Below are 27103 nucleotides of genomic sequence, written 5' to 3' on the forward strand. Positions count from 1 at the left end.
TTAGTTGTATTGCAACAGTGTCGTTATAGGTCTGCTTAAAAAAATCAGTCTTCCAGCTGCATCTGATCCAGAACGCTGCGGCTCACATTCTCACTAAAACCAGAAAATTAGAGTACATCACCCAGTTCTAAAGTCCTTACACTAGCTCCCTGTAGCTAAGAGAGTAGACTTTAAAATATTGCTGGTAGTTTATAAATCACTGAGCAGCTCAGGACCACAATACATTAAAGACCTGCTGTTGTTGTATCAACCTTCCAGACCTCTGGTTCTGGGGATGCTTTGCATCATTCCACTGCTTCTCCATGTTTGCTCTGGACTAGATTCCAGACTGCTACTTTAAGGCGAATTATTCCAGATTTCATCGCCACAAATCTGGAATAAACTTCCAGAAACTGCAAAATAGCTGAAACACTGAGTGTCTTTATATATAGACCAAAAATCCATCTAAAGTTGCATCTGAAACATTATAAATGAAACATTAATAAACATTCTGATGTGTAACGATGGCACTTGACAAATTGTGAACCTTCTGTTGTTGACTGTGCTCTATGACTTCGTATTTTTGTGTTTTTATGGTGTATAGCACTTTGAACTGCCTTCTTGCTGAAAAGTACTATGCAAATAAAATTTGATTTGATTTGAACATCAAGTGAATTTCAGACTGTGGAATTTGTAAAACATAATATTAGATTTGTGATTAAACATATGGACTGTAAGGGCTGGTAACTTCTCTTCTTACCCTACAGACTGCAGAGACCTAAGTATGAAGAGAAATGTAAAAATCTGCAGAGAAAAATAATCTTTTAGAAATTATTCTGTTTCAGGTAAAATACAGGCTCTCGTGCAATCTCTTCATTTTTAATTAAAAATGTATGGCCTTATGTAAGTTGGCTGAGGGAGAGATTGAATTGCATAGAGGGTTGCCTCATCTCTGCTTGGTCCTCCATTCTGCAGCAGTAGTTCTGGACTAGATTCCGGACTGCTACCATAAGGTGATTGGTAAACAAGTCAGTAATTCTGAAAAGAGATTTACATTTTTTTTTGGAGAGGGGTCAGGGGGGGTAAGACTGCAGAGGTGTGCTATAGCTCCACTCATTAGATGTGGTAAGTTAAGATTCACAGAGTGTACAGAGAATTTAGGTTAGGGATCAAAAAGGGAACAAAAGTAGTAATATTAGCTTTTACCTGAAACCACAAAAAAGTGACTGAATTGTGGTTTTTGATATTTTGTTTGGTATTCACCTCATATATATTTCTTTTTCATTCAGTGTAAATAGACCTTGCATGAGGCGTTGCTTGGTGTAGTTGTGTGTAGAGAGCGCCCCCTGTATACGGAGGCTATAGCCCTTGTAAAAGTTGTCCAGGGTTCGAATCCAGTCCTCATTACTTTTGCTGCATGTCTCCCCCCTTTCAATTTCTCTCTACTTACTGTTGTAAAAATAAAAAAAAAATCATAAAATCATAAAAAATAAATAAATCAATCCTGAATGGGTTTATCGGATCATATAAGATTTTAATTTAATAATAATGCTCATTATATCAAATGCCTACTGTGACTACATAGGTGTAGCCACTGTATGTAGACTGTGATACTGGGCAGTATATATGTATATTTCTTATAGATAGTGGTGGAAAAAGTACTCAAACAATGTACTTAAATAAAAGTACAAATAAACAGACAAAAATGTACTCTAGTAAAAGTAAAAGTACCACATTAACATTTTTACTTGAGTAACCAAAGAGCAATGCAGCATACATTTAATTTGATTATGAGACCTTCACTCAAAAATGACTGACTTTGTTTTGTATACAAAGCTAAAGTTGGCTTCTGATTGTAGATTCTGATTCAGGAAATGGCTAAAGGGCCAGTCCACCCAATTTTTCACCTTGAGTGCTCCAGCTTAAAAACTACAAATTCTAAGAGACATTAACCACAACTAGAATATACTGAATTCAAACCCTGTAGATCTTTTTTCTTTATTTTTATTGTAAGTTTTCTTTCTGAATAGCATTAGTCTACCATTCTGTCATGTATTAGACAGGATACAGTTATAAAGAAAAGTATTTATCCATGATTATCCAAAATACAATAAAATAAAAATGTTAGCTATTTCCCAAATCTATCTAGTAGGTAATGTTTGAAATAATTATTATAGATTATAAAAAGATTAACTAAATAAATAATGGTTTACCACCTCATAATACTTTTCACACACCTTTTACCAGTGAAGCATGACTGTCCATTAAGAAATGAAAACCTTTGCTCCCTTCATGAGACTATTATTAATTATTGGTCTCAATTGCCTAATCATAATGAACAGCTTTTGAATTCTTTCCATTATTCATTTGGTCTGGGATTCATAAGCAAAAAAACTTAAAAGAATTGTTTTGTATTTAATTTTTACCAACCTGCTTCTAGCCAGAATTGTTGTTTTATAGCTGGATTATTTATTTACAATACTTACTATATAGAAAAAAAAAGCTAACCAAGCTTTTTTTTTCTTTTATTATCGTCATCAGCATTGTAAACTCATATTTTACAAAATAAATGGGACAAAAATGATTTCATAAAAATGGATTTATTAGAATAACAAACACTCAGTTAATCAGCTGATGTGTTCAGGGAATCATGAGAAGATATTCCAATAATTTAAGTATATAAATGATGAGGAGACAGTGAAGAAGTCGATGGCAGGTTAGGAGGAGGAAGCGGATCACTGGGAACTTCTGGGAAGCTGCATCCAAACCTGGAACTGTGGAACTCCCGAAGAGCTGTTTTCATTGTTTTTCATAAAACAATGAAAAATAAATAAAAAGGTCCACACTGTATGTAATAAAACCACACAAATATACAAGCAGAAGTGAAACATGTTCTGTTTGATTATTAAGGGGTACTGTCTTAAAATATTTGTCTTGCTATGACTTTGCATACTAAAAAATTCCAAGGAAGGGAATGTAAGTTAATTGTGGCAAAGTTTAAAAGATACTGAGCAGTATCAAAATCTCCAGAAAGTAATTTTATATTTTGATACAAGTATTAAACGACACATATGCAAATACAATAAACACTTACACGCTGGGCTACCTGAAGAGCCTGCAGCCGCCAGCCCTGTTAGTGGAGTTATGCTACTTTAAATATTCTGGTGTACATTTCAAAGAAGCCTAATTTTGGATGGACTGAGTGATAGATTCCACAATGAGGATTACTTTCTCTCCTAAAATCATCTTAAAACAACTTTTTGTGATAAATTAATAATGTACTCACCTGTACTCACCACTTACACTTCTTATTTTTACTGAGGATCTGGTCCGATATGATTTGTTCTTTGTTTGATTCTCCTCCGGCGCTCTTCCATTTTGTGCAGTGAGTTTGCAAATGTTTTTGCTATTTGCAGTGTTTCTCCCCCTTGCTTCTTTTTCCTGTGATTGCAGTGCTTTGTTTGTGATTGCAGCCTTTTTTGCTTGCATTTGTTTAGTTGATTGATGGCTTTTGCTTCTATTTTCTATTATTCAGCATTTTTTCAGTTTTCTGCTGCATTTGTTTTTTGTTTTTTACATGTTTAATTTGTCTTGCCATTTGCTGTGCCATTTCACCTGTTTGCAGCTCATTTCGCCTCACATCTGTCAGCTGCTGTGTCATCCAGATCAAGTGATGACATTAAGCAAGTTCCTTTTCAGGGGCTCTGGTCAAAAAACAGCAACTTCCATTTTGTCAGAATGTAAAAGAAGAAAGTTTATCCAGATTTTAATGTCATCAAGACATACTTGAATGTATAATTTGGTCCATTTAAAATGTCCTTATAAATGTACACTTAAAGTATTTTTTTTAACTTAAAAATGCCCCAAATTAGGTAGAAGTATTTAATTAGTATACTTTCTATACTACATCAGTATACTACAATTACATGATCTTAATATACTTGTACTCAAGAATACATAAAAATGAACTTATTGCTAAGGGCAAAGAATGATGTAATAGCATTTAAATAATCTAGCCCAGGGAATAGCTACAGGAGTAGTCCAGGAGTGGGCAGCCTTTAATGTATCTTTACTTAAACACAGTCAAATAATGAGGTCATTGGCAGGACTCTGGAGAACTTAGCTGCAATTAGGAGGTGATCTGGCTATTTTATTGAAGTGTGTTGGACCAGGGATACGTCTAAGAGTTAAAGGACACGACCCTTGAGCCTGGGATTTCCTACCCCTGATCTAGCCTATAAAAAACAAGGTAATTATTCAAAGGAGGTTTGCTCAGTCAGTTGAGCTTTCTGAGTTATCACAAATATTAGCTGCTTCCATACCTTCAACTTGCATGTTGGACCAAACCACCCAATCAAATTATTTAAAGAAGTGTTCCCCTTCTTTTGTATCCCTATTTTAGATATCTACTTTTAGCAAATGGGCACATACCACAAGATTTTAAAGTCTCTGTAGTTAAACCTTAAGAAACCTTCTCTCAATCAAGATGACATAAACCAAGCGAGTGATGGCGAGATGAAACTTCATGCAGCACTGAGGCATTCCATCCAATTGTTCGTCTCATGAGCTGATGCGCCGTGGTCCTTCGTTTGCTCTACTGGACAATATTTGTAATATTACAATGAATAAACAAGTAAATGATATTTGTTATTCTGATACATAAATTCTGATAAATTCTTAAGAATATCATCAGTTATATGTCTTATACTGTCTCATACTAGAAAAACAAATCATTATACTGGCCAGCTCAGGATAATGACCACAAAAGCATTTACACTACAACTAGAACCTCCAACCACTACCTGATCTTACAACTGAAGAAGCTCTTACTGTGGAACAGGAGGGAAAAAGTATCATCACTGATTCATTTATACAGAGAGATGAGTATATGCATGAAAAATGTACACCAGGGACAGTTTTTGGACAGTTTTAATTGAGACATCAACAGCACAGCTCTAATTTAAGCTGATATCTGTCTTGACAGGGAGAGTGCTATAATATTTTTTTTATCTCCTACTAACTGAATGTTTAATATTAGCAACACAGGCATAACCATTACATTTAAACCTACTACATACACAGGACAAGACACTACTATTTACTGTTCTGTCAGATTGATCGTATTGCTTGGTATACATTTAAGAGTTTGATATAACACAACAGACAGCACAAACACTAAAACATGAAAGGCAGAATGCTGGAACTCACCCAGACACTAAGAATTACACAAGATCCAGGTGGACTTGTGAACCAATCTTCCTTTGAAATCAGAGGATGAGATCAAGGGCTGAGAAAGTAAAGGATGTTTGTGAATGTGGTGACCACATAAACACAGACACACTCAGAATCAATTAAAAACCATTAATATTAATAATAAGAAAATACTGATGGCACAAAAATGGTCGTCTTTGTATGACTTGGGTCTTTTTTAAAAACTTTGGACCTTAACAACAACGTTAATCACAGGATGAGGCACCATGTTATTTAATCAAAGGATATATAAATGCTTAACACTGTTACTCATTTCCATCCAGTTTCCAACTTTAACAGTAAACGTTAAAGCTGGAGGTCAGATAGCATCCACAAAACCTCTAGATCAGGGCTGTCAAACTTATTTTCATTTTGGACCACATCATAAATCTGAATGTTCTTAAAGGGCCGGTTGTGCCAGAATGTATTGATAAAACTAAATAAACTGTTAAATTGTCAATAAATAGATGTTCCTCCAAGATTTTGTGATTGTTGTTTTTTGTCTTAGTGGGTTTTCTTTTTTTTTGCAATCACATTACAGATGTTGTGGTGCCAATTTAGAAACATTTGTAAGGAATTTTTATGATATTTGCTCTTATGTATTAAAAGTGACTTTTTGTTACTCGCTGCATCAGTTACACACTATAACGTGACATCAAGTAAGGCTGAGGCAGCTGTCACTTGAATGCCAATTTTGAGGAAATTTACTGTAAAATCTGAACAAAATGTGGAGAATCTGTTGATTTTGTGAGAATTTTGAGAGATTTGTTAAAATCTGGAAGGACTTATTGATGTAATTTGGAATCTAAAGGGCCACATGAAAAGCTAAGGCGAACAGGATTTGTCCCCTGGGCCTTGAGTTTGACACATATGCTCTAGATCAAACCTTTAGAACAACTGTCTTTGAAAGACATATAGAAAGCAATTGTCCCTTCCAGTGACCAAATAGTAAAAGTAAATTATGTCAAGTTACTTTTAAAAAAAATCAAAACAGAACTTTTTCACGTTTATACAGGACGTAAAAATGTGAGCATTAACAGAGGTAAAAATATACCATTCATTCACTGAAAACACCTTTAGTGAAGTATGTTTGGTCAGGAGAGTTGTGTAGCTTCACTGAAGTAAAAATGAAACAAAAGAGAAGCATGTTTTGTAAAGTGGCACTCAAAGTCTACACGTTAAAATTTGTTTAAATAGTTTCTGCTTCAACAGTGTGTTATTTTAAGCCTGTGGATCCCTAAGCAACTAGGCTATTGCACTTTTTCATTATTTCAGCTTTCCCTCCAAACAGATTTGTTTGTTTTTTAATTGAATGGCTTAAGATAAATAACATGAGAAAAACATTCTTAAAGGGATCCATGATTAGTCAAACATATTCGTCTAAATATATTGTAATTTTCTTATTAAATACAAAATTGCTGTTTGTGATATCAGACACAATTTCCAAAGGACCTAAGTGCATTTCTCTCCAGAAGACTAAGTCATTTGTACGAGCAAAACTGGCACAGGCTCTAACAGGTGGTCGTTACCGTCGCAAGCTAAAAACAAATGCCATGCCGACATTTTTTATTAAAAAAGCGCCTAAACCCTGCTGCCACAAGCTAGTGAGCTAAAGACAATGGGAGAAACATCAGATGTGCAGCTCTGGAACCTATTTGAAATGCTACGGATACTGCTGCGGGTACTGAATGTGAAACCATGGACTGACACCGGACTTAAGACCGGATCCTAATCAGCTGTTTAGAGTCCGGACATAGAACTACAGACACTGGGAGAAACATCAGAGACAAGAGGTCTCTTTTAGGGAGCTCCTTTAGATGATAACGGAGCTATTGCTACTGCTGCCAGTACTGAATGTGAAACCACATTCTGACACTAGACCAAAGATCGGATACAGAATTATAAAACTACTTACTGGATCACAAAGTTACAACCAGAGGTAAGTGTTGTTCAGTGTTTCAATTATAAAGCTGAAGGTGGCAGCAGCAGCAAAACACCAACTCTTTCCTCTTCCTCCTCCTCACCTTCATCTCTACAGTCCCACTGATTTCAATCCACTTCAGTTCAATGTGAAAAGACTTAATGACATTACTCATCACTGTTTTGGTTGGACAGAGCTACACCAAGTTGTACACCAAGTAGACTTCATTTACCCAGAATGTATAGCAGCGTGAACAACATGGTGATGTACGTGTGACAATATTTGATTAAAATTTATAAAAACTATTCAACCTGCAGTATTATTAGTGTATTGTTTTTACATGTAAAATAAATATTTGTCAATAAAAGTCTATCGTTACAACTAATCATGGATCACTTTAAGAGCCACTGTTTCAGCTAACTGTACAATTTTCAAATCCATATTTCAGCCAACTCACGTGGACATGTTTAAATATGTCCACCTTTATTATAAAATATTGAAAAAAGTTGGGCTTGCCATCTACATTCCAACCTCATCACTAAGCTACAACATCACTGTTGTTCAACAGGTCAGCACTTAAAGGGAATGATAGCCAGTTATCATTCCCTTAAATGAGAGTCATATTGTTATATACATGACCTTGGAAGCTATGGGGTGATGCTGGGAAGACGCCGGGGCTGAAAAGCAGCAAATAAACAGGCAGTACGACTTATTGATCGATGCACGAAGTTGACAGCTTAAGTAGACGCCACAAATTGGTGAGGTATGTTTGACATGGAATTGATTGATTTTGTGTTAATTAGCAGCACAGGTTGCATTGCTGCCTTCAACCAGTTAGCAACCATTCCGTCATGTATGGCGTGATCGCATTGAAGTGAATGCGATAAAATTCACTTCAGTAAAATTGCATTCACTTCAATGCGATAAAATTGAAGTGAAGTGCGATTTTATCGCATTCACTTCAAGTTTGTGGAAGACACTAACTTTTCTTTATTATTCATTATTATAGTGGATGTCATGGGTCAGAAAAAATAAACACAGTCTTGCTGTGGGTTCAGTCCAGGAAGTGCCACAGGTTCTACATAGATAAGGGTGTGTAAAATGGCTGTGATGCCTGGGAGATTGGTGGAACTCCTATCCACATGATCCCAATACATGGACTGCTGTATTCACATACCCGCAATGGCGGATTGGGCGTGCTGAGGCATGAAAGACTCATTCCATCAATTCAGTTGCGGCGAATGTATTGGATGTCCAGGTCACCTGAATATTGGACGGGTACCCTAATGATGCACGTTGTGTCGCAATCTGACTGAGAGAAGTTGTAGGTCAAGGCCAGTGGTGATCCTGGTGGTGTGCCCATGATGTGCAATAGGGAAACCAACCTGGGTGATGCAGGAAGTTCACCAGCCTACCCCGACTGGCGACGTGGTGAAAGTTTGGCTTGGGTGGCTCTGGAGGTCCAGGATGTCATTGATGGTTAGTTTCAGTTATGAAAAATAGTAAAAACGCTTGCTCAAAACTTAGTCTTAAATTAAGTGTAAAATACTGAAGCACCAACATGCCTGAAGAAGCCAAGTCTTCTTTATGGTATAGACATTTCAATTTATCATATCCATAAACATCAAGAAGATGCTTTATAGAACTTAGATCCCACCGTTTACTGGATGTGTTGAAAATTATAAGTTTCACAAAGTGCAAGTTACGAGAAAACTACATTATGAGTGCATACTTGGAGGAGTAGCTCAAAGTTAAGTCAAAACATTGATGTCACAAGTTATTAGTACAGCATGCCATGTGAACTGGCAATAAGGGAGGACAAAAAGACAAAATAATGTAATCAGAACTGATATAAATATTTGCCAAACAAGAAAATAAGATCCAAGTTGTAGAAAAAGTTACAATTATTTTGGACAAATAGCAGAACATTTCATTGACATTTAGTTTGCATATGTGGTCTATTGTAACATGCATTGCATTTGTCATTAGAAACATAAGAAAAGATGTCCCATCTTATATAGTAGTTCCATTTTTTGAGAGCTGTCAGCACTTTATGGCCTCATAAGCCCTGATAAATTGGTTCAGAAATGTTTATAGAGAAGTAACACTACTGCGTGTCTTTACTACCAGTGCACAATTTTTGTATGGGAAACAAGCCCATTCATTTGGCAAGAAATGGTAGTTTCTTGTTTTACTGCCAAACCAAATTGAAAAGGCAAGCAATATCTCCACTTTTCTTCAGCAGGCAGTTTGTGATGCTCCTCTTCTTTAAAGATGTAAAGCTTCAATTACTTCTATCCAAATTAAAAAGTCATAGTTGCTCTTCAACACTTCACCCACAACAAAGTAATTTTTGATAATTCTGCTGGTAAATAATTTAGTCTATATTGTATGACATCATTTATCTAATCCCAAATAATTTAAGACTAAAAATAGAAAAATATTTTATTTTATTATTTTTCAAGTTTTTTTTAATCCAACATCTGTCACTGGAATGGCCCAGAGCCAAAACTCTTATCCCAGTAGGAACACTGATGCTCCAACTGGTTCAGGAATTTGTCCACAGAGTCCTCTTTGTTCTCCAGTTTCAGGTATCGTCTCCCACTTCCCAGTTCTAGTCGAGGCCAGCTTCCACCGGTTTGGTCCTCTTCTGCATCTGTCGTCTCTACAGGGATCCTCACACAACCCTGGGAACTTATTTCTTTTTTATTGATTTGGAGCTGATTTGTCTGAATGTTCTTTTTGCATGGGAAGAGTTCCTTCTCGAAGTGCAGCCCAATTTGGGCTTTGTAAGGCTTAGTCCTGTAGCTCATACTCTGACAACGTCTGTGTTGGGCAGCTGGAACATCCACTTCTTCCAGCTTAAGGTTGGACATGGAGCTTGCAGATACAAGGCAGAAATTAAGCTTGAGGAGTGGGGCAGTCTGTAAATTGAAACAGTGTTTGCTCCACAGTTCTTCCCCTGTCTGCGAATTACTGTTTACCTGGCAGTGATCACATGACTTACACAAGGTTGAAGGGGGTGAGGGTACAGGCTCTGACTCTTTGTGATGAGTCAGAGCTTCTGTCTTCAGGTCTGTTTGCTGGTAGATGCCTTCCACATTTCCCTCCTCCGGATGCGAATCCCTGATGTAGGTGGTCTGCAGTAGGGGCTCAGAACATGCCAGCTGCTGCAGACACATGATATTGAGATGAGCAGCAGGCAGAGTGCTTACCCACTGATAGTGTTTGGTCATAGAGTTGGCTACTGCCAAGTCTCTGAGACCTGCAGAGGGCACAGCTGCTGATACAGAACAGATAACATTGCGCATCTGAGCTAGCAGCATCTGAGTCTCTCTATCTCTATTTTCATATAGGACAGTGTTTGCACATATCAGGATGAATAGTCCGACTCCCATGATTACTGGCCCCAGGAGCTTCATGCGGTCACCATGGAGGAGACTGGCTGAAGAAAAGAGCCCCTTGGTACTCAGGCTCCAACTGGATGGCTGTGGATCCGAAATGCTTTCCGGTTCTGTATCTTCTATTATGGATGACCTTGACAACCGATAGGGCCAGTAACCAGCTACAGCCAGAGCAGTGCCAACAGCTACCACAATAACCCCGAGAACCAGGAATGCTCCGGGCATAGAACGGATGCGAAGCTTGCCTTGAATCATCCTGTCCTTCTTCATTCTGCCTCGTAGACAGAAACGCGGCTTCCGTCTGCAGGGAGGAGATGGTGGTCTAATACCTCTGCACATCTCAGTCTTCATGGCACAGTTTCGTACTGCTTAAACTCTGCCTGTGAGAAAAGTACATTTGAAAAATTAATACAGCTAACTCCTAATCCACCAGGCAGAACATAAAGATTAATTATAATAGAATTTATCAGAGTGTCTTTTCCAAGTACAAATTGGAAACACAACTCTGGTGATAAGGATGCAAAATTGGATGAAAATACACACAGTATAGAAACATTTGATCATAATGATTAGGCATACAACGTGTTCCAAATTATTATGCAAGTGATATTTTCTCAAATTTTCTGAAATGGTTAATGCAAATGATGGTCAGTATAATTTTCAAGTCATGAACTATTACAGTATAAATCAAATTTTACTGAACAAAGCTCCTCATAAGAACAGTATTTTTTTCAAAAATAAAAAACTCAAAATGCCATCCATCCATCCATTTTCTAACACCCTTGTCGGGAGGGGTGATGGTGTTCTGGGTGAGAGGCGGGGTATACCCTGGACAGGTTGCCAGTCTGTTGCAGGGCAACAAAGAAACAGATAGGACACACAACCATGCACACACACCTAGGGAGAATTTAGAGAAACCAGTTAACCAAACTGTCATGTTTTTGGACTGTGGGAGGAAGCCGGAGTACCTGGAGAAAACCCACCATGCACAGGGAAAACATGAAAACTCCATGCAGAAAGACCCCAGGCCTGGAATCAAACCCAGGACCTTCTTGTTGCAAGGCAACAGTTCTACCAACTGTGCCACTGTGCAGCCCAACTCCAAATTATTATGCACAGCAGATGTTCTAAACATTTTGTGGATTATAAAGAACTGCAAACGGTCATGTACTAAAATGGTCACATTTTAGTCACATGTACTAAAATCAAAAGTTATTTCAATCAAAAACATCTTAACAGACCGAGTTCCATGTTAACATAGGAGCCCTTCTTTGATATCACCTGCACAATTCTTGCGGGTTTGTGGAAAGTTTCTGCTTGAATTTCTTTGCAGGATGTCAGAATACCTTCCCAGAGCTGCTGTTTTGATATGAACTGCATTCCACCCTCAGATCTTCTGCTTGAGGAAACTCCAAAGGTTCTCAATAGGGTTGAGGTCAGAGGTCAGAGGATGGTGACCACACCATGAGTTTCTCCCCCTTTTATGCCCATAGCAGCCAATGACACAGTGGTATTCCTTGCAGCATGAGATGGTGCATTGTCATGCATGAAGATGATTTCTCTATTGAAGGTACGGCTCTTCTTTTGAAAATACAAGAAAATGAAAGAAAGTGATCAGTCAGAAAGTCCATATACTTTGCTGAGGTCATTTTCACACCTTCAGGGACTCTGGAGGGACCGACCAATGATTCTCTCCTCATGATTTCAGTCCAAAAATGACTCCACCACCTCCTTGCTGACGTCACAGCCGTGTTGGGACGTGGTGGCCATCCACCACCAATGTACTACTGCGTCCATCTGGACCATCCAGGGTTGCACAGCAGTCATTAGTGAACAAGTCTGTTTGAAAATTAATCTTCATGTACGGCTGGGCCCACTGCCACCGTTTCTGCTTGTGAGCTCTGGTTAGGGGCCCAATAGTAGGTTCATGCACCGCAAACCTCTGGAGGATCCTCCATCTTGAGGTTCCAGAGGCACCAGCAGCTTCAAATAACTGTTTGCTGCTTTGTAAGGGCATTTTAACAGCTGCTCTCTTAATCCCATGAATTTGTCTAACAGAAACCTTCCTCATTATGCCTTTATCTGTACAAACCCATCTTTGTTCTGAATCAGCCACAAATCTCTTCACAGTACGATAACGTTTCAGTTTTGTTAAATATCTCATGTTTTCATACCTTGTCATACAGCACTACACTATCTGATGATTTTTGTCAGCAGAGATTCTTTCTCTTTCCCATATTGCTTGAAACCTGTAGTCTGCTTAATAATGTGGAACATCCTTCTTAAGTAGATTTCCTTTAATTGAGCTCACAAGACAAACTAATCAACCAGCTCTCTGAAATGAATTACAGTGATTCAAAGAGCCCTGACACACAATACCATCTATAAATTTAATAGCACAACAAAAATGTTATCTTTATGACACTTAAATCCAATTTGCATCATAATTTGGAACACGGTGTATATCTATGAAACCATTGCCACTCACCTTTATTGAAGCAACTGTGTAAAACTAAAAGAACCAACATGATTGCATTTGCTCTTACAGCATCTGAGTTAGGCATACTTCCAGGCTTTTAACTTATCCCATCCCAGTATTTTATCTATGGTGATCCACATATTTGTCATGAAATAATTTTTTTCTGACAACCTCAAATTTTAGATATCATAAAATTATTGTAATATTTTTTATTTGTTGCAACAATTATGTACCTTTTTGAATAATTATGGAGCTCATAAAATTTTTGCACATCATATGACAAAAACAGATGTCAGATTAAATCATGCATTCATAACAGCTCAAAATGTTATTTTCAGAAACATCACTTTTTTTACAGATTTATCTTACTGCATATGACTTCTTTGGTGATTTATTATTTTTTTATGCTAGGAAAAGCAACATATATCACAAACTAATGTAGATATTTAGTGGAATGTATTGATTGATTTATTATAACTTATCAATTAGAATCAGATCAGAAAACCGAAAATAATAAAAAAGGTCGAGCCCTCAGCCTCAAGTTTTAAATACCACAAATGTTTTGTCTCTCAAATCAAGTAGAGACTCTTGCTGGTCCATTCCATCCATCCGTCTGTTCTGGAAAACCTCAGAGCATCCTGATCAGTCCAGACTACTTCAACTTACTCCTTTCGAGGCGGAGAAGCAGTGGCTCTATTTCAAGCCCTGCCTCTGAGGCTTCTTAAAAACATAAATGGATTGAACACATACTTTTGTGGTGTGTATATAATGCCTTTGATTGTGTTGTTTGGGAAGTTAATCTAATCTTAGGTTTAAGTGATTTTTTACATCATCACACTATGAGACTAAAGATATGTTTTAATTGCACTAATTGGTTCTCATCTATATTGATGATCAAAATCTGATTTTGACACTGTATGCCAATTTTCACTTAAAATGATCAAGAATGCAATCTGAGGTGCAACATTTTTTCACAAGTGTACATAACCATGTTTATATATTGCATATTTTTTTAATAGTTCCATGACATTTAGATGCCCTTACATTCTGACTGTAACATAAACATGTCTGTTGCAGCAGGGTTAATAAGATGATATATTTCACATCACACTGTTTATCTGAGCAGACAACTTTATGCTATAAAGAATTGTCATGGGTGCTGAGCGCACTTGACAATAACACGTCAAGTACACTTGAAAGCAGTGTCAAGACACTTTGACCCCCATTGTTCTGCGGGAGGCAGAATTGAGTGTGGCTATGTTCATCTTTATTATTTATTGTCTTCCCACTATGTGAGGCAGCTAATTAAAAGCCAGCTCGCTCCAAAGAAGCCACAAGTTGTGTTACGTGATGGCAATAAATGTTCATGGAGAGCCCATTGTCTGATGACCTTCTTGGGTGGGACACGTCAATAAAACGTAATAATACTTATATATTTAGTTGTGTGCAATGCAAAAGCCTCACAAGCTTGCCTGAACACCAGAAAGACGGCGACGCCGTAGGAACTAGCTTACTGCATAAAGTCCATAATAAAAACTAGTCTACAGTTTCTTATTGAAAGGACAAAATCGTTTTGTGTTTACCTTAGCGATGACCAATCTTACACTGTCGTACCGCGACGTGCAGTGCTAGGGTTTCTCCTCGTGTTAGAGACCGAGCAGAATTTGACAGACTGTCCGGGTTGCACCATTCCCATACTTCTGCCTCCAGCAGCTCAATGAACACACCGACAATTCTGCATAATCCTCGGCAAGCGAGTTGGCCTGACTGCAGTTCTCACTCTACTTGCTGATAAAAGAGGAATCTCTCTTCCAGAAATTATGATCGATTCAATTAGCAGCCGGTCACTTGAGAAAACTTGGGTGCCCCTCTCCGATCTAAACTGACTAATAGCTTGTGGAATCCATCTAAATCAATGGCGATACATAAAGCCCAGGCTAAAGTCATTCCAACTGTTGCCCGTATTCCAATACATCCTCATCAGTGTGAGAGTGAAGAAGGACAAAGCACCGTGTCTGCCAACTCCTTGTACCCCACAGAGCTGCCCCTCCCGCTCTACTGAGTGCCTGCGGCCGTTGCCTGCATGATCCAGCAGTCAACTGAACAACATTCCTGATTCTGTGCACAACATTTTCGAAATAGGGTTTGCAGCACAACGCTCATTCAAAATGCAGCAAGCGTTCTTAAAGCAGAACCTATGTGTTGAGAATTATAAGAAACAAATCAGAGACATCATCATTTATGAACTTGTGAAAAAATGGGAATACATAGTCTAGCCAATGAGAAAATATTTTGGGTGAATACATTAAGTATAAAATTAATTAGTTAATGGTTAGGTATCAATTGTTCAGGACAGATGAATGGGTTAATCCTATTAAAATGAAAAAATACTTTGATATCAAACAAAAATTAAATGGTATAACTCAGCATGAATTTAGCATTTTTATTTATGCAACGGCATCTCATCTTCTGTAGTTGATTACTTAGCCATTACCACATCATTAACAGAAGAAAATGTCTGGCAAAGACAGTACTTTTAAGTTTCTTCAGGTGGAATCAAAATCTTTATTTTATAGTGTACTGATCTCATTAACTTGTAAAATTCCAAAACCCAGCAGTGTTGCTTACTTTTATAATAATGTGGCCAGTAACAAAGTACATCTACCTGAGTACTGAAGTATATTTTCTGAGTATCTTTATTTCAGTATTTTTTCCCCCGTTTTGGAGGATTTACAACTTTCACTCTAATACATTTCAAAGACAAATATTATACTTTCGACTTCTCTACATTTCCTGTAAGCTTGTCGTTACTTCTTCCTTTTGGCTGCAGTCCGCTGCTGATGGGTTTCTTTACTAAAGTAGAATTGACCACATGCTATGCTCCTCAGTCACAAGAAACCTTTCTTAGAAACAAGTGGCATCCACAAATTCCCTACACATTGGCTCAGGACTTCAGGAAGATAAGTCAACATTAGGTACCATGTGAACAAGGTGTCAAGCAAGGATGGGGACATGTCAGTCCCCAAAAAGGCATTATAAAAGGGGTGCCATCTGAAAATTCTGTTGTGGCCTTGAAAGAAATTTTGTCCTAGGGACATAATGAACAATAAGTTTCAACATAAACCTATTGCATCATTCTGTATACTTATTGCTAGGGAACCCTGGGCTAAATGGGATTGATTTTGTACAACAGTGTTTTACAGAAAGTCATGAACACTGCTTTTTGGTTCCACCTAGTGGTAGAGAACCAGTGTTGCATAATCAAGTCTGAAGGGTTATAAATTTAAAGTTTACATATGCTTTTAAATTCTTTCTTTTCACATGTAGCTGATTCACTTATGGTCTATATAAAGTAGAACTGATCTGGTCTGAATTCCTGGTTATAGTAGCTCCACAACCACAGCACATTTACGTCTGTTCTGACTTGAGGTTTTGGAGCAACTTGTTTTTGCTGGGGTTTTTTTTTTTTTTTTTTGGTTAATGTGAATGAGACATGTCATGCCACGCTCCCTCCAGGTCGCAGAGTGTTATTCTTCAACTCGTTCGGCTATTTTTGTAGTTTGAACTTGGACTACATCACTCCATGGGGAAAAATATGACGGGTTCACAAAACTGATTAGCTGGAAGTCATAACCTTGTTTAGCAATCAAAGAAAATGTTATAGGCAATAGAGAAAAATGAACAGACTGAAAAAATACACCCCAAAAAGAATATAAAGATATATACAGGACCAGAAGATAATAAATGTAAATTTTTTTGCATTTCTAGACTCTCAAAGTACAAAATAAAAAAATAAAAAACTGCATTCAAGGACTAAAAAAAGTTAATTCGGTCAATAAACTTCAAGGGTTTTGTTTTATACATTCTGGACCAAGGCAAGCCGTTAAAAAAACTTTATTTTGTCGAGCTCATACTCATCTTTTGTCTCATCTGTTCAAAGGACCAGAAGCTGGTAGGTAAATTTGTATTGCTTACATGGGAAAATGAAAACTGGCAGAGAAAGTGTGTGTGTGTTTGTGCAGTGTTCTAGCAGAAAGTGTTTGAACATAAAAAATGTACCAATAATATTCCTTGTTCCTTTTGTTGCTCTAAAAATAACTTGGAGGTTTTAACTTTTCAGCAAACTTTTCAGTTCTGTAATTTATTGCATTAATATTGGTAACATACTATGACAAATGTATGTTCACAATTCACAACCTCAGTTCAAAATATGTAATCATCCTTTTGCTCAGACTTTATACCTACACACTAAAGCTTCTCATCTTCCATTGTTTAGCCTCCTGAATGTGTTCAATAAAATACAGAGATGGTGACTGGAGAGATAAAGCTAACCTACTGAACTTTTGAGATTTCGCTCAACTCAGACCTTTTATGAATAAAAATCTATTTATTTCCTCAGTTTTTAGAAAATAAAACAAAAAGGAATTGAAAACAATGTATTTTAGATGGAAATGGGGTCAGGCAGGTTGGAAACAATATAGTCTTGTTCTGCAGAGAACTCTGGAGGCTGCCAGTGGCAGTCTATGATCGCATCGTACAGTTCTTCACTGAGGTCAATAAAGCTTCTGTTAGTCTCCACTACGTCCACCACCAGGCTGGGATCTACAACACAAGCAACAAAGACCTGTGTTACAAATTGAACAGCCACCTCCCACTTCACAGTTTTTATTAGGGCTACCAATATTAACATGTTAACGCGTGTGACTAATCTAAAAAGTTTAACGAAATATTGTATAGCGCAGATTAATCATATTATCCTTTCTCCTGTGGAGGGTTACCCAGTTAAAAGAAGTGCATTTTTACATAGTCTTGTATTCGGCACAACAATGCACAGACACAAAGGTGAATGAAAAAGATGAGCGAGGAGTCAGACTGGTGTGCTTAGTGGCAAATTTCACAAAAAAAATAAATATAAATAGTGGTTAGAGCGAGCATCCCCATATACAGAGGACACCTCCATGCAACCATCCCAGCAAAGAATTTCATCCTCTGTTTCTTTGCAGCATATCTATTCCCTCTTCCTGTCAAATAAGGTCCACTTATGCTAAAATAGTTCTTAAAAAAAAGCAAAAAAAAAGTGATGGATGATTGGTTAAAACTAAGGCAGTATGTAGCCTAACTATCATCCTTCCATCAAATCACAACCATCTTATTAAACATTTCTACATTACGTTTAAACATGATGATCAATCACAGGACTGGTTTGCAAGTAATTTGATTACATTTTTTAATGGATTGACAGCACCAGTTTTTATACAAAGCACTCAAAGTTATGAGAAGCAGCCATTTCTATTTTTTCCTCAATATTAACCATATTGACTTCTCTTTTTTTTAAACGTAGAACAATACAGGAGCCAGACAGAAGTTATCTCTCGCTATTTTGCAGCATCAACAATATTGTTTTGATATTCTTCTTGTGCCATCATTAACATTTCTTAATCCATTGGCGAGAAGTATACAGTGAGGGAGGATGCCAGTCAGACCTGGCAGGCCCAAATGTTTTGTGATGGTCTGTGGGGAACGTCTGGCAGAGTCTCCTGTGAGACGGACCTTTAACTCCCATCTCCCAGAGTGATGGGAGATATTCAGGGGTCCTGGAGAGGAGGATCCGTTGGATAGTTGGATCTCGGATTCAGGAAGAGCAGTGTGGTTTTTGTCCTGGTTGTGGAACACTGGACCAGCTCTATACCTTCAGCTGGGTGTTGGAGTTCACCAAACCAGTTTAGATGTCCTTTGTGGACTTGGAGAAGGTGTTCAACCATGTCCCTTGGGGAATCCTGTGTGGGGTACTTTGGCTGTTAGGTCCCTACATGACCAGTGTCAGAGTCTGGTCGGCATTGCCAGCATCGGGCTCGTTTTCAGTGACAGTTGGACTCCGCCAAGGCTGCTCTTTGTCACTGATTCTGTTCATTGCTTTTGCGAACAGAATTTCTAAGTGCAGCCAACGTGCTAAGGGGATCCATTTTGGTGGCCTTAGGATCACATCTCTGCTATTTGCAGATGATGTGGTCCTGTTGGCTTCATCAGGTCGCTGGAATTGTTCACAGCCGAATGTGAAGTGGCCGGGATGAGGATCAGTGCCTCCAAGTCCAAGGTTATGATCTTGAGCTGGAAAAGAACCCGATCATCTCCGGGTCAGGGATGATATCCTGCCCCAAGTGGAGGAGTTTAAGTATCTCAGGATCTTGTTCGCAAATGAGGGAAGAATGGAGCTGGATATTGACAGGCAAATTGTTGCAGCATCAGCAGTGAAGCGGGCGCTGCACTGATCTGTCATGGTGAAGAAAGAGCCGAGTCAAAAAGCGAAGCTCTTGATTTACTGGTTGATCGACATTCCTACCCTCATCTATGGTCATGAGCTTTGGGTCATGACCGAAAGAACGAGGCCATGGATACAAGCGGCCAAAATGAGTTTTCTCCGTGAGGTGTCTGGGCTCTCCCTTAGAGATAGGGTGAGAACCTCAGTCATTCAGGAGGGACTGAGTAGAGCCGCTGCTCCTTCACATCGAGAGGAGCTAGTTGAGGTGGCTCGGGCTAGTTAGGATGTCCGAGGCATCCTAACTAGGAGAAGGCCCTCATGCTGGAGGGACTATGATTCTCGGCTGGTCTGGGAATGCCTTGGGATTCCCCAGAGGAGCTGGAACAAGTGGGTGGGGAAAGGGAAGTCTGGGCCTCCCTACTTGGGGTGCTATGCCTGCAACCCGACTCCGGATAAGTGAAAGAAGATGGATGAGAGAAGTATACACTTTTAGCCATGGTGAATTGTGTTGTCTGCCTTCCATTGATCAGGGGTTCTTGTGCTCACTCTTAACTCAGTCAAAATACTCTACAATACAAAAACTTACCTTCAACTGCTTCTTCCTCTGGAACTGCTTCACTTTCCTGAAGCAAAAAAGGAGCACAAAACATCAGAATGACTGCTGTCTATAAACAGTTGCTGTAGAAGTTGCTTAGCACAGAGAGCTCACCTGTACTTGGGCATACTGTGAATAATCATACTGAGGATAAGTGTAACCATACATTCCTGCAGTCTGATCATACCCCCATGAGGAGTAATACCCTGGATACGCTTGCTGCTGGTACTGGTCATACTGGTCGTAGCCGTATCTGTATCCTGAGCTGGACTGCCATGACTGTTTGCTTTCTGACTGCTGTTGCTGCAGCTTGTTTCTTAAGCTGGGAGAGGGGAAAAAAAGGCACACTGCTGAATTTCTCTGATGGGCATTGATTCTACTCACATATCCATCTGCACACTGATGTGGCTCATTTGGAAATGACTCACTTATTAGCAGCCAGGCTCAGCCTCAGAGGTTTGCCCCCGAGTCCCACAGCACCCTGACACTCATCCAATGCCCGCTTCTGAAGCCGCTCATCTGGGAACTGAACAAAGCCACAGCCCCTGAAGTGAAATATAAGGGCAGAGTTCAGAATGTTATGAGGAAGGCGCAGAGTTTACATGTTCAATAACAGCAAACATCAGCATGAGTCCTGACAAGAACCAATTGATCCTATACAATATGCTGAGCATGAGTATACTGAAGATTTTAGAGCAGTAACCTCAGACTGCACTCCTCAAGGGCCAGAGCCCTGCAACTTTTAGATGCGTTCCTTGGCCTACACTTGAATTAAATGGCTAAACTGCCTCACTAGCATGCAGTCAAGTTCTACGGAGCTTTACTAATGAGCTAATGTTGGAGCCAGGTGTGCTGAAGCAGAGAGACATCTAAAGGTTGTTGGACACTGGCCCTTTGGGACTGGAGTTTTAGACAATTGTTTTAGAGCAAACTGCGACACATTGCTCTACCTCTCAATTATCAACTAGTCTCAGCTTCACTGATTTCTTTCTTTCCTATTCATACAGCACCATTTCACAACAAATATCTCACGGTAATGAGCTAGACAAATACAACCAAACACAAAAAAATAATAATATATTTTTTAAAGAGCTATCCATGCAGGAGGTTACATCTCATTATTAACTAGATTGCAAACATGTGGAGACAGCAGTAACTAAATTGCAAGGTCCCTGGAGATGATGTTTGTTTTGAATTGAATTAACCTTTGAGAAAAAGATGCCATCTATGGATAAATAAAGTATACATTCATCTAGTGGCAGCTTCTTCAGTAGCTTTGTGTAGTTAGAATATATTATCATCTAACTTGCAGCACAGAAAAGAGGAAGCTTTAAGTCTTTCAGCAAATGAAGATAAATCATTATTTGTTCTACAGAGATTAACTTCCTCTAGGTGGAGCTGCTACAAAGGGTGATTGGGTTCTCATTGTGAAAAACAAAGATTAGAGGGTTTTCTTCAAATTTTATCTAAATGTTGTCTTTTTTAGAATCTGGACCACAGCTGCAACACTGTTCTGCACTGCATGTACATATCAGCATTCATGAAAAACAGTGACAAAAACCAAACCTGAGGATATTACTTAAAGAATAATTCTATGGACTTAAACCATTTCTGATTTATCTATTTATGTCTTGAGACACAGATTACAGTATTTTCTCACAGTATTTGAAACAAAAAATAAGTGCAGCTTTGTAAAAATGAGCAGTAAGATGGATTGGCAGGCATGACAGGCTGATTTTTTTGCACATAAATCAGTTCTGTGCCTCAGTCATACTTAGAGTTCCCCATGCTGTCAAGGACCACTTTCCCACCACGGCAGGACGGGTAACGGTTATAAAAGAACTCATAAAGCATCCCATCATCCACCTCTGGAGTCAGGTCTCCCACAAACAGAGAAAACATCTGACTGAAGAAAAGAAAAAGGCAGCAAGATATCAGAAAGCATTATTTGAGACCAATTCAATCTCTTAAGTTTTTTGATACTTTAAATGGACTCACCCAGCCTCCTGTTTCCCAAATGTGGCTCTGTTCAACTTAAATCTTGTAGGCTACATCAAAGACATATAGTTACATTTTCAAAAGAATTTCCATCAAACAACACACAAAGGAAAATGTGTTCAGGAAAAATTTCAAATACCGGACTGGCTCCTGGCATGGATTTCCCATTTACTTTGCGCAGACATCTTTCAGCTGTGGCCTCATCTGACATCTCTACGAAACAGTAACCCAAAGCCCCCCTGGCAGATGGAGAACTGTTAAACGTCAAAATGAAAGCACTGCAAATGCTGTAGCTGGCTGTGGGCTCAACACTTACCCTGTCATCTTGTTCCGAATGATTCGGACATTCACCACCTGTTCCCCCATTGTGGAAAAGGCTCTGGTGATGAACTTCTCATCCATGTAGGTCTCAAGCTGAAGTGAAAAAAACAACAACAAATAAAACAGAAATGCATTCCAGGAATTAATGATTTAGTTTGTTCAAGTACTTTTCTTTCACCACAACTTTCCATTTGGTCAGTTAAAAGAAGAGCTGGAACATACATTAATAATATACTGTATATTTATCGTGATAGGCATGCAGTCAATATCACTAATTATTGATCACGTGATCTGGTAGAATATTCTATATTAGACATATATATTATGTCTAATCATATCATATTATATTATGTCTTTCTATATTAGATATATAAAATAATCACTGAACTACAGTTGTAGTGAACCTTCAGAACCTTCAGAGCCACATTAAGATGGTTACAAAGTCAGCCTTCTGTCACCTGAAGAACATCTCCAGGATTATGGTTATGTCTCAGAGAGATCTAGAGAAACTCATCCAGGCGTTTATCTTTAGTCGCATTGATTACTGCAACAGTGTCTTCACTGGTCTGTCCAACAAATCAAACAGCTGCAGCGGATCCAGAACACTGCTGGTTGCATTCTCACTAAAACCAGGAAGTTAGAGCACATTATCCAGTTCTAAAGTCCCTACACCGGCTCCCTGCAGCTCAGAGAATAGACTTTAAAATACTGTTAGTTTATAAATCACTGAACGGCTTAGCACCACAATACATCAAAGATCCGCTGTTGTTGTACCAACCTTCTAGACCTCTCAGGTATTCTGGTTCTGCTCTGCATCCCCAAAACCAGAACAAAACATGGAGAAGCAGCATTCAGCATCTATGCACCACAAATCTGGAACAAACTTCCAGAAAACAGCTGAAACACTGACTTCCTTTAAATCTCAACTAAAAATCCACCTGTTTACAGTTGTATTTGAAACGTAATCAATTACAAGCTTACTGATGGCACTTGACTTAATGTAATGTTTTGATTGTTGATTCTGTGTTGCATGACTTTGTGTTTTTGTTTGTTATGATGTAACACTTCTGTGGCTTCTGTGCGCCGAAGCGAATGAAATGCATCTATGGGGTAATTTCATTCTCACTAAAAAAAAAATAAAACATGGTTAGATCAGCAGATTAACTCCAAACAGGTTTGATTATTTTTAAGGTGATGGAGGTGTGTGGACAATCGCTACGTATTTAAGTAGCTGCATAAAGGTGAGCCGCTAACTGTGGAGCGCTTTGGCTCTGATGGAGAACATCACCAATGGGAGGATTCAGAGGGAGCGATTGATCATATAGATCTGCTGGTAAATGTTGATGATGGTTTATTAGTGTTTAGATTAATCCAGACTGATAATCCTGGAGCTCTGAGCAGAACGTATAGAAGGAGTAGTGCGGTACCGGTACCGGTCCAGCTGCAGTCATCCTTCAGTGAAGCCGCCAGATTTGTGAATGTGCCTTTCTGGACAGAAATCATCTTTATTCTGTAAATGTACAACTTATGCACATGATTCCACTATTTACAATAAACACCCATTTTACCCACTCAAAGAACTCTCTGACTCTCTGTCTGTCTTTGAATCCCGGCTGAACGCTCTACTGTTCAAACAGGCATTTGCACGATCTCTTTATTTTCTTTTTTTATTATTTGGATTTTTTTGTTTCTTTAAAATGTATTATTTTTATTTTTGTGAGGTTACCTTATGTTCCCTGAAAACACCTTTTAAATAATATATATAATAATTATTATTATTATAAATACTTATACTGCTACAAACAAGGACGTGGCTCTTTGTGGTTATTGCTTCACGTGGTGGCAGACTTCCGGGTATTTATACTAATTTACATATCTATGGGCTCTTTGCACCTCAGCTTCTGCGTTCGGGGAAAAGCGGCTCAATCTTTTCCGATCTATCGAAAAAGGCTCTTTACACTGGGTGTTTGCAGGGCTTGTCCAAGGTAACAATTAATGATGTACATCGATCCGAAGCCCCGACAAGTAAGCTGGAGAAAGGTTTTAAGATGTTCGCCTCGTTATACACAGATACAAAGGTGAGTTTTACTTTCTTTAAACTTTGTGGCTAACATTAGCTTTAGCTTATGCTAGACATTTTTCTTGTAAAAATGTGCTATTTAAGTATCTAAACATTTTTCATCCATTCTAACAGACAATGTTTTTACCTTGTTTTCAAGTATATTACTTGCGTTTATTGTTGTTAGTGTCAGAGACCAAGTAACGGGGGATTTTACAGTTCGGGCTTTTTGCTTCTGAAGCCTGAGGAACAACAAGCCCATAGCTTAACAGTAGAGCAGCTCTGGTGTCAGAGTTCTAGTTCAGCTGACTGTTCAGGTTCAAAGTTGTTGCTTTTAGAAAAATATGGCCGTGTTCCTTAAGGTCTCCGTGTTACTTCGCTTTATTAGTTTTGCATACTTCTTGTGAAGCAGCACGGTGTTTACAGCAGTGTGTACAGGCGGATCAGTTGCTCGGCTGTCTGGCTCTGGTCTACTCTCTCGTTCCCATAAACTCTCTTTCAGGCTGAATACAGAAGTGATTCCATGGAAATAACACAGAAGGCTCCTTTACCTTCTTCTTTAGGCTGAAGAACCTGATCCAGAGTGAAGTGAAGGCTGTAAACTTTGCTGTGCAGTGTTAGCTTTAACTGGTAGCGAGGAATATTTACAAGCCACCGTCTTCTTAATTCAGGACCGTTTGGAAATCCATGAAAACTTAAAAGCCCATTATATTAGGAAGACAGCAATGTTCATAGTATTGTTTTATTTGCGTCTGAAATAAGACTTTGTCTTTTCTAGCTGTCATGGTAACTCAAAGCGGAAAAAAGAGAGCCGCATTTGCGCATGCGGTTGTGACGTCAGCGCAGCAGGTGCAAAGAGCCCATTTAGGGCGGACCAGCAGCTGCGCTCAATTTCCCGCAAATTTTGATGTATAGGAAAGGTGCGCGGCCACGTGCGTGCGCACGGCTTTATACATCCGAATTTTTTGGAGCGCCGCACTTTTCTAAATTTTTCCGTACGCAAAGTTTTAGTGTGAAAACTGCGCACTCTTCTATGCATGAGGCCCCTGATCCTTCGGATTTGTCCTCGAGTGTTGATTTATGCGACTCAGCCAGGTATGCGGTGTTTTTTTTTATTTGTTTTAGATTGATTTGATTAAAGTGTTTTATAAGCATTTAGTAATTTTTGTATTTTGTTTTTACATTTCTACCACTGCTTCCAGGATCCCAGGATTGGATTGCTTATCTCCCCCTTAGTATTGAGCGGACTAACAATTTTCCATTTATTTTGTTTGTATGTCCTGCGTCTCGTCTTCGGGTCACTTCCCTGTATACACACATTCCATGTCGCTGTTAATCTTAAATGTCTGAGACCTGATCCTGTTTGGAGTGTGATCTTGGGTTTGGATTGCATACAATCATTCTGCAGTGAATCGAGTGCATCATAAGTTTGCAGTGAACAGTGGTTTACGCGGGTTTGACCGCCTGATGTGGTGTTTGAATTCGGGTCGAATGTTATCGGATTGACAACGAATGGATGAAGTTAATGGAAAATCTCTTTATTTATGTAACAATAAATATGGTTAATTATTAACTTTATTCTTGCTGTTGTTTATTACCCTTCGGCTTGAGAGAGTCATAACATTATTATTCATCTCTTTTTGGACACATATACACCATAAGCAACACCAACAGGCATGTGATTTCAATTCCATTAAATATTTATTTATATGGAAATAAACAGCTTGTTTCCTCTCTAACCACAACCTGATTTTTAGCGACGCGTATTGAGAGTACAGTGTCGCTGGATAAGTTCAGAAACAGTGTGGTTGCATTGCAGGATCTGATCCAAAAACACACACTAGGCTACAATTGTTCTTAACAAGCAACTCACGCAACGGGTACTTGAAAGCCAATTCTAATATTTTCTGATCACTGCTGGTTACAAAAAGCAGAAACTATCCACTTAGGCGTACATTGCTATTCATGAGCATAAATACATTTATTCTGGTGAACCTGAAAGCGAATGGGATTATGTTGCTCACTGATTTGGTTATGGTCAAATGCGTTGTTTTCGAAGCGCCCTGAATGCTGTTATGTAGAAAGAATAGCTTTTAAACAATTTTTTACGCGTGACATTACAAATATATGCCTCAAGGATTTAAAGCAGAGTTTTGGAAAGGGTTTCGATACACACGTTTTTTTCCCCCAAAAGGCATTGACGTAGCCACCTACAACCTGCATAGGTTTCAGCCAGTGAATCTCGCCACCAGTTAATCCATAACACCGGATGTGAACTATCTATAAAGAACAAACTTTAAACAGTGCTTTATATGGAAATAAACACAGACCGTTTCCTCTCTAACCACAAGTGAACCAAGTGTGGGAGATATTCAATAGCGAAGTAGATCAAGGTACCGCTAGTAAAATTATGCTAAGTTTCTATTGTCCGCATGGAACTCAAGCTGTGATAACTGCTAGATGCTACTGTTGTTTACACGACACAAAATAGAGCAACTGTAAACTCACGTTCCCCATCCATAACGTGCTCATGGTGCAATCCGCAAGAATTTTCCTCAGAACAAAAATTCTCAACTGGAATGCTCACTGACGCTGAAAAATGGACACTGCTAACACACAGCTCCCACTCATACAAGACTTCTTCTTCTCGGCCTTTATTGGTTAAAAAAAAACCCCAACCATTTGGTATGCCTTACCGCCACCTACTGGTATGAAATGTCGCTGAAAACGTCTTACTTTATACATGTATTATCGATTCATATTTTGTTTTCCTAAAAACCTGATTATAATTTATATATATGCCCCCTTTATCTAAGCAAAAAATAGGGACATTAATAA

At 38.6% G+C, this 27103-nt stretch overlaps 2 protein-coding genes across 5 annotated transcripts; both read right to left on the reverse strand.

The window, feature by feature from the left end:
* Nucleotides 1-4890: 4890 nt before the first annotated feature.
* Nucleotides 4891-15469, reverse strand: tmem200b (transmembrane protein 200B). Its single transcript, XM_032581766.1, has 2 exons — nt 14616-15469; nt 4891-10944 (listed from the first exon to the last, which is right to left on the reverse strand). The coding sequence occupies exon 2, from the start codon at nt 10903-10905 to the stop codon at nt 9637-9639; it is 1269 nt and encodes a 422-aa protein (XP_032437657.1). The 5' UTR covers nt 10906-10944; nt 14616-15469; the 3' UTR covers nt 4891-9636.
* A 1670-nt stretch (nt 15470-17139) lies between these two features.
* On the reverse strand, nt 17140-26927 carry LOC116731881 (tRNA selenocysteine 1-associated protein 1). Of its 4 annotated transcripts, none has more exons than XM_032581771.1 (9): nt 26774-26927; nt 22202-22299; nt 22025-22124; nt 21886-21935; nt 21662-21793; nt 20316-20432; nt 20002-20209; nt 19879-19915; nt 17140-17635 (listed from the first exon to the last, which is right to left on the reverse strand). In XM_032581771.1, exons 1-9 carry the CDS (start codon nt 26795-26797, stop codon nt 17475-17477), a joined length of 927 nt encoding a protein of 308 aa, XP_032437662.1. In that variant the 5' UTR covers nt 26798-26927; the 3' UTR covers nt 17140-17474. The 4 variants fall into 4 exon arrangements, with proteins under 4 accessions (XP_032437662.1, XP_032437661.1, XP_032437664.1 ...); XM_032581770.1 differs by having other exon boundaries at nt 22025-22139; XM_032581773.1 differs by lacking the exon at nt 26774-26927 and adding an exon at nt 22665-22760 and having other exon boundaries at nt 22025-22139.
* Nucleotides 26928-27103: the final 176 nt, after the last annotated feature.

The sequence above is a fragment of the Xiphophorus hellerii genome, chromosome 13, assembly GCF_003331165.1.
Source record: "Xiphophorus hellerii strain 12219 chromosome 13, Xiphophorus_hellerii-4.1, whole genome shotgun sequence".
Lineage (NCBI taxonomy): Eukaryota > Metazoa > Chordata > Actinopteri > Cyprinodontiformes > Poeciliidae > Xiphophorus > Xiphophorus hellerii.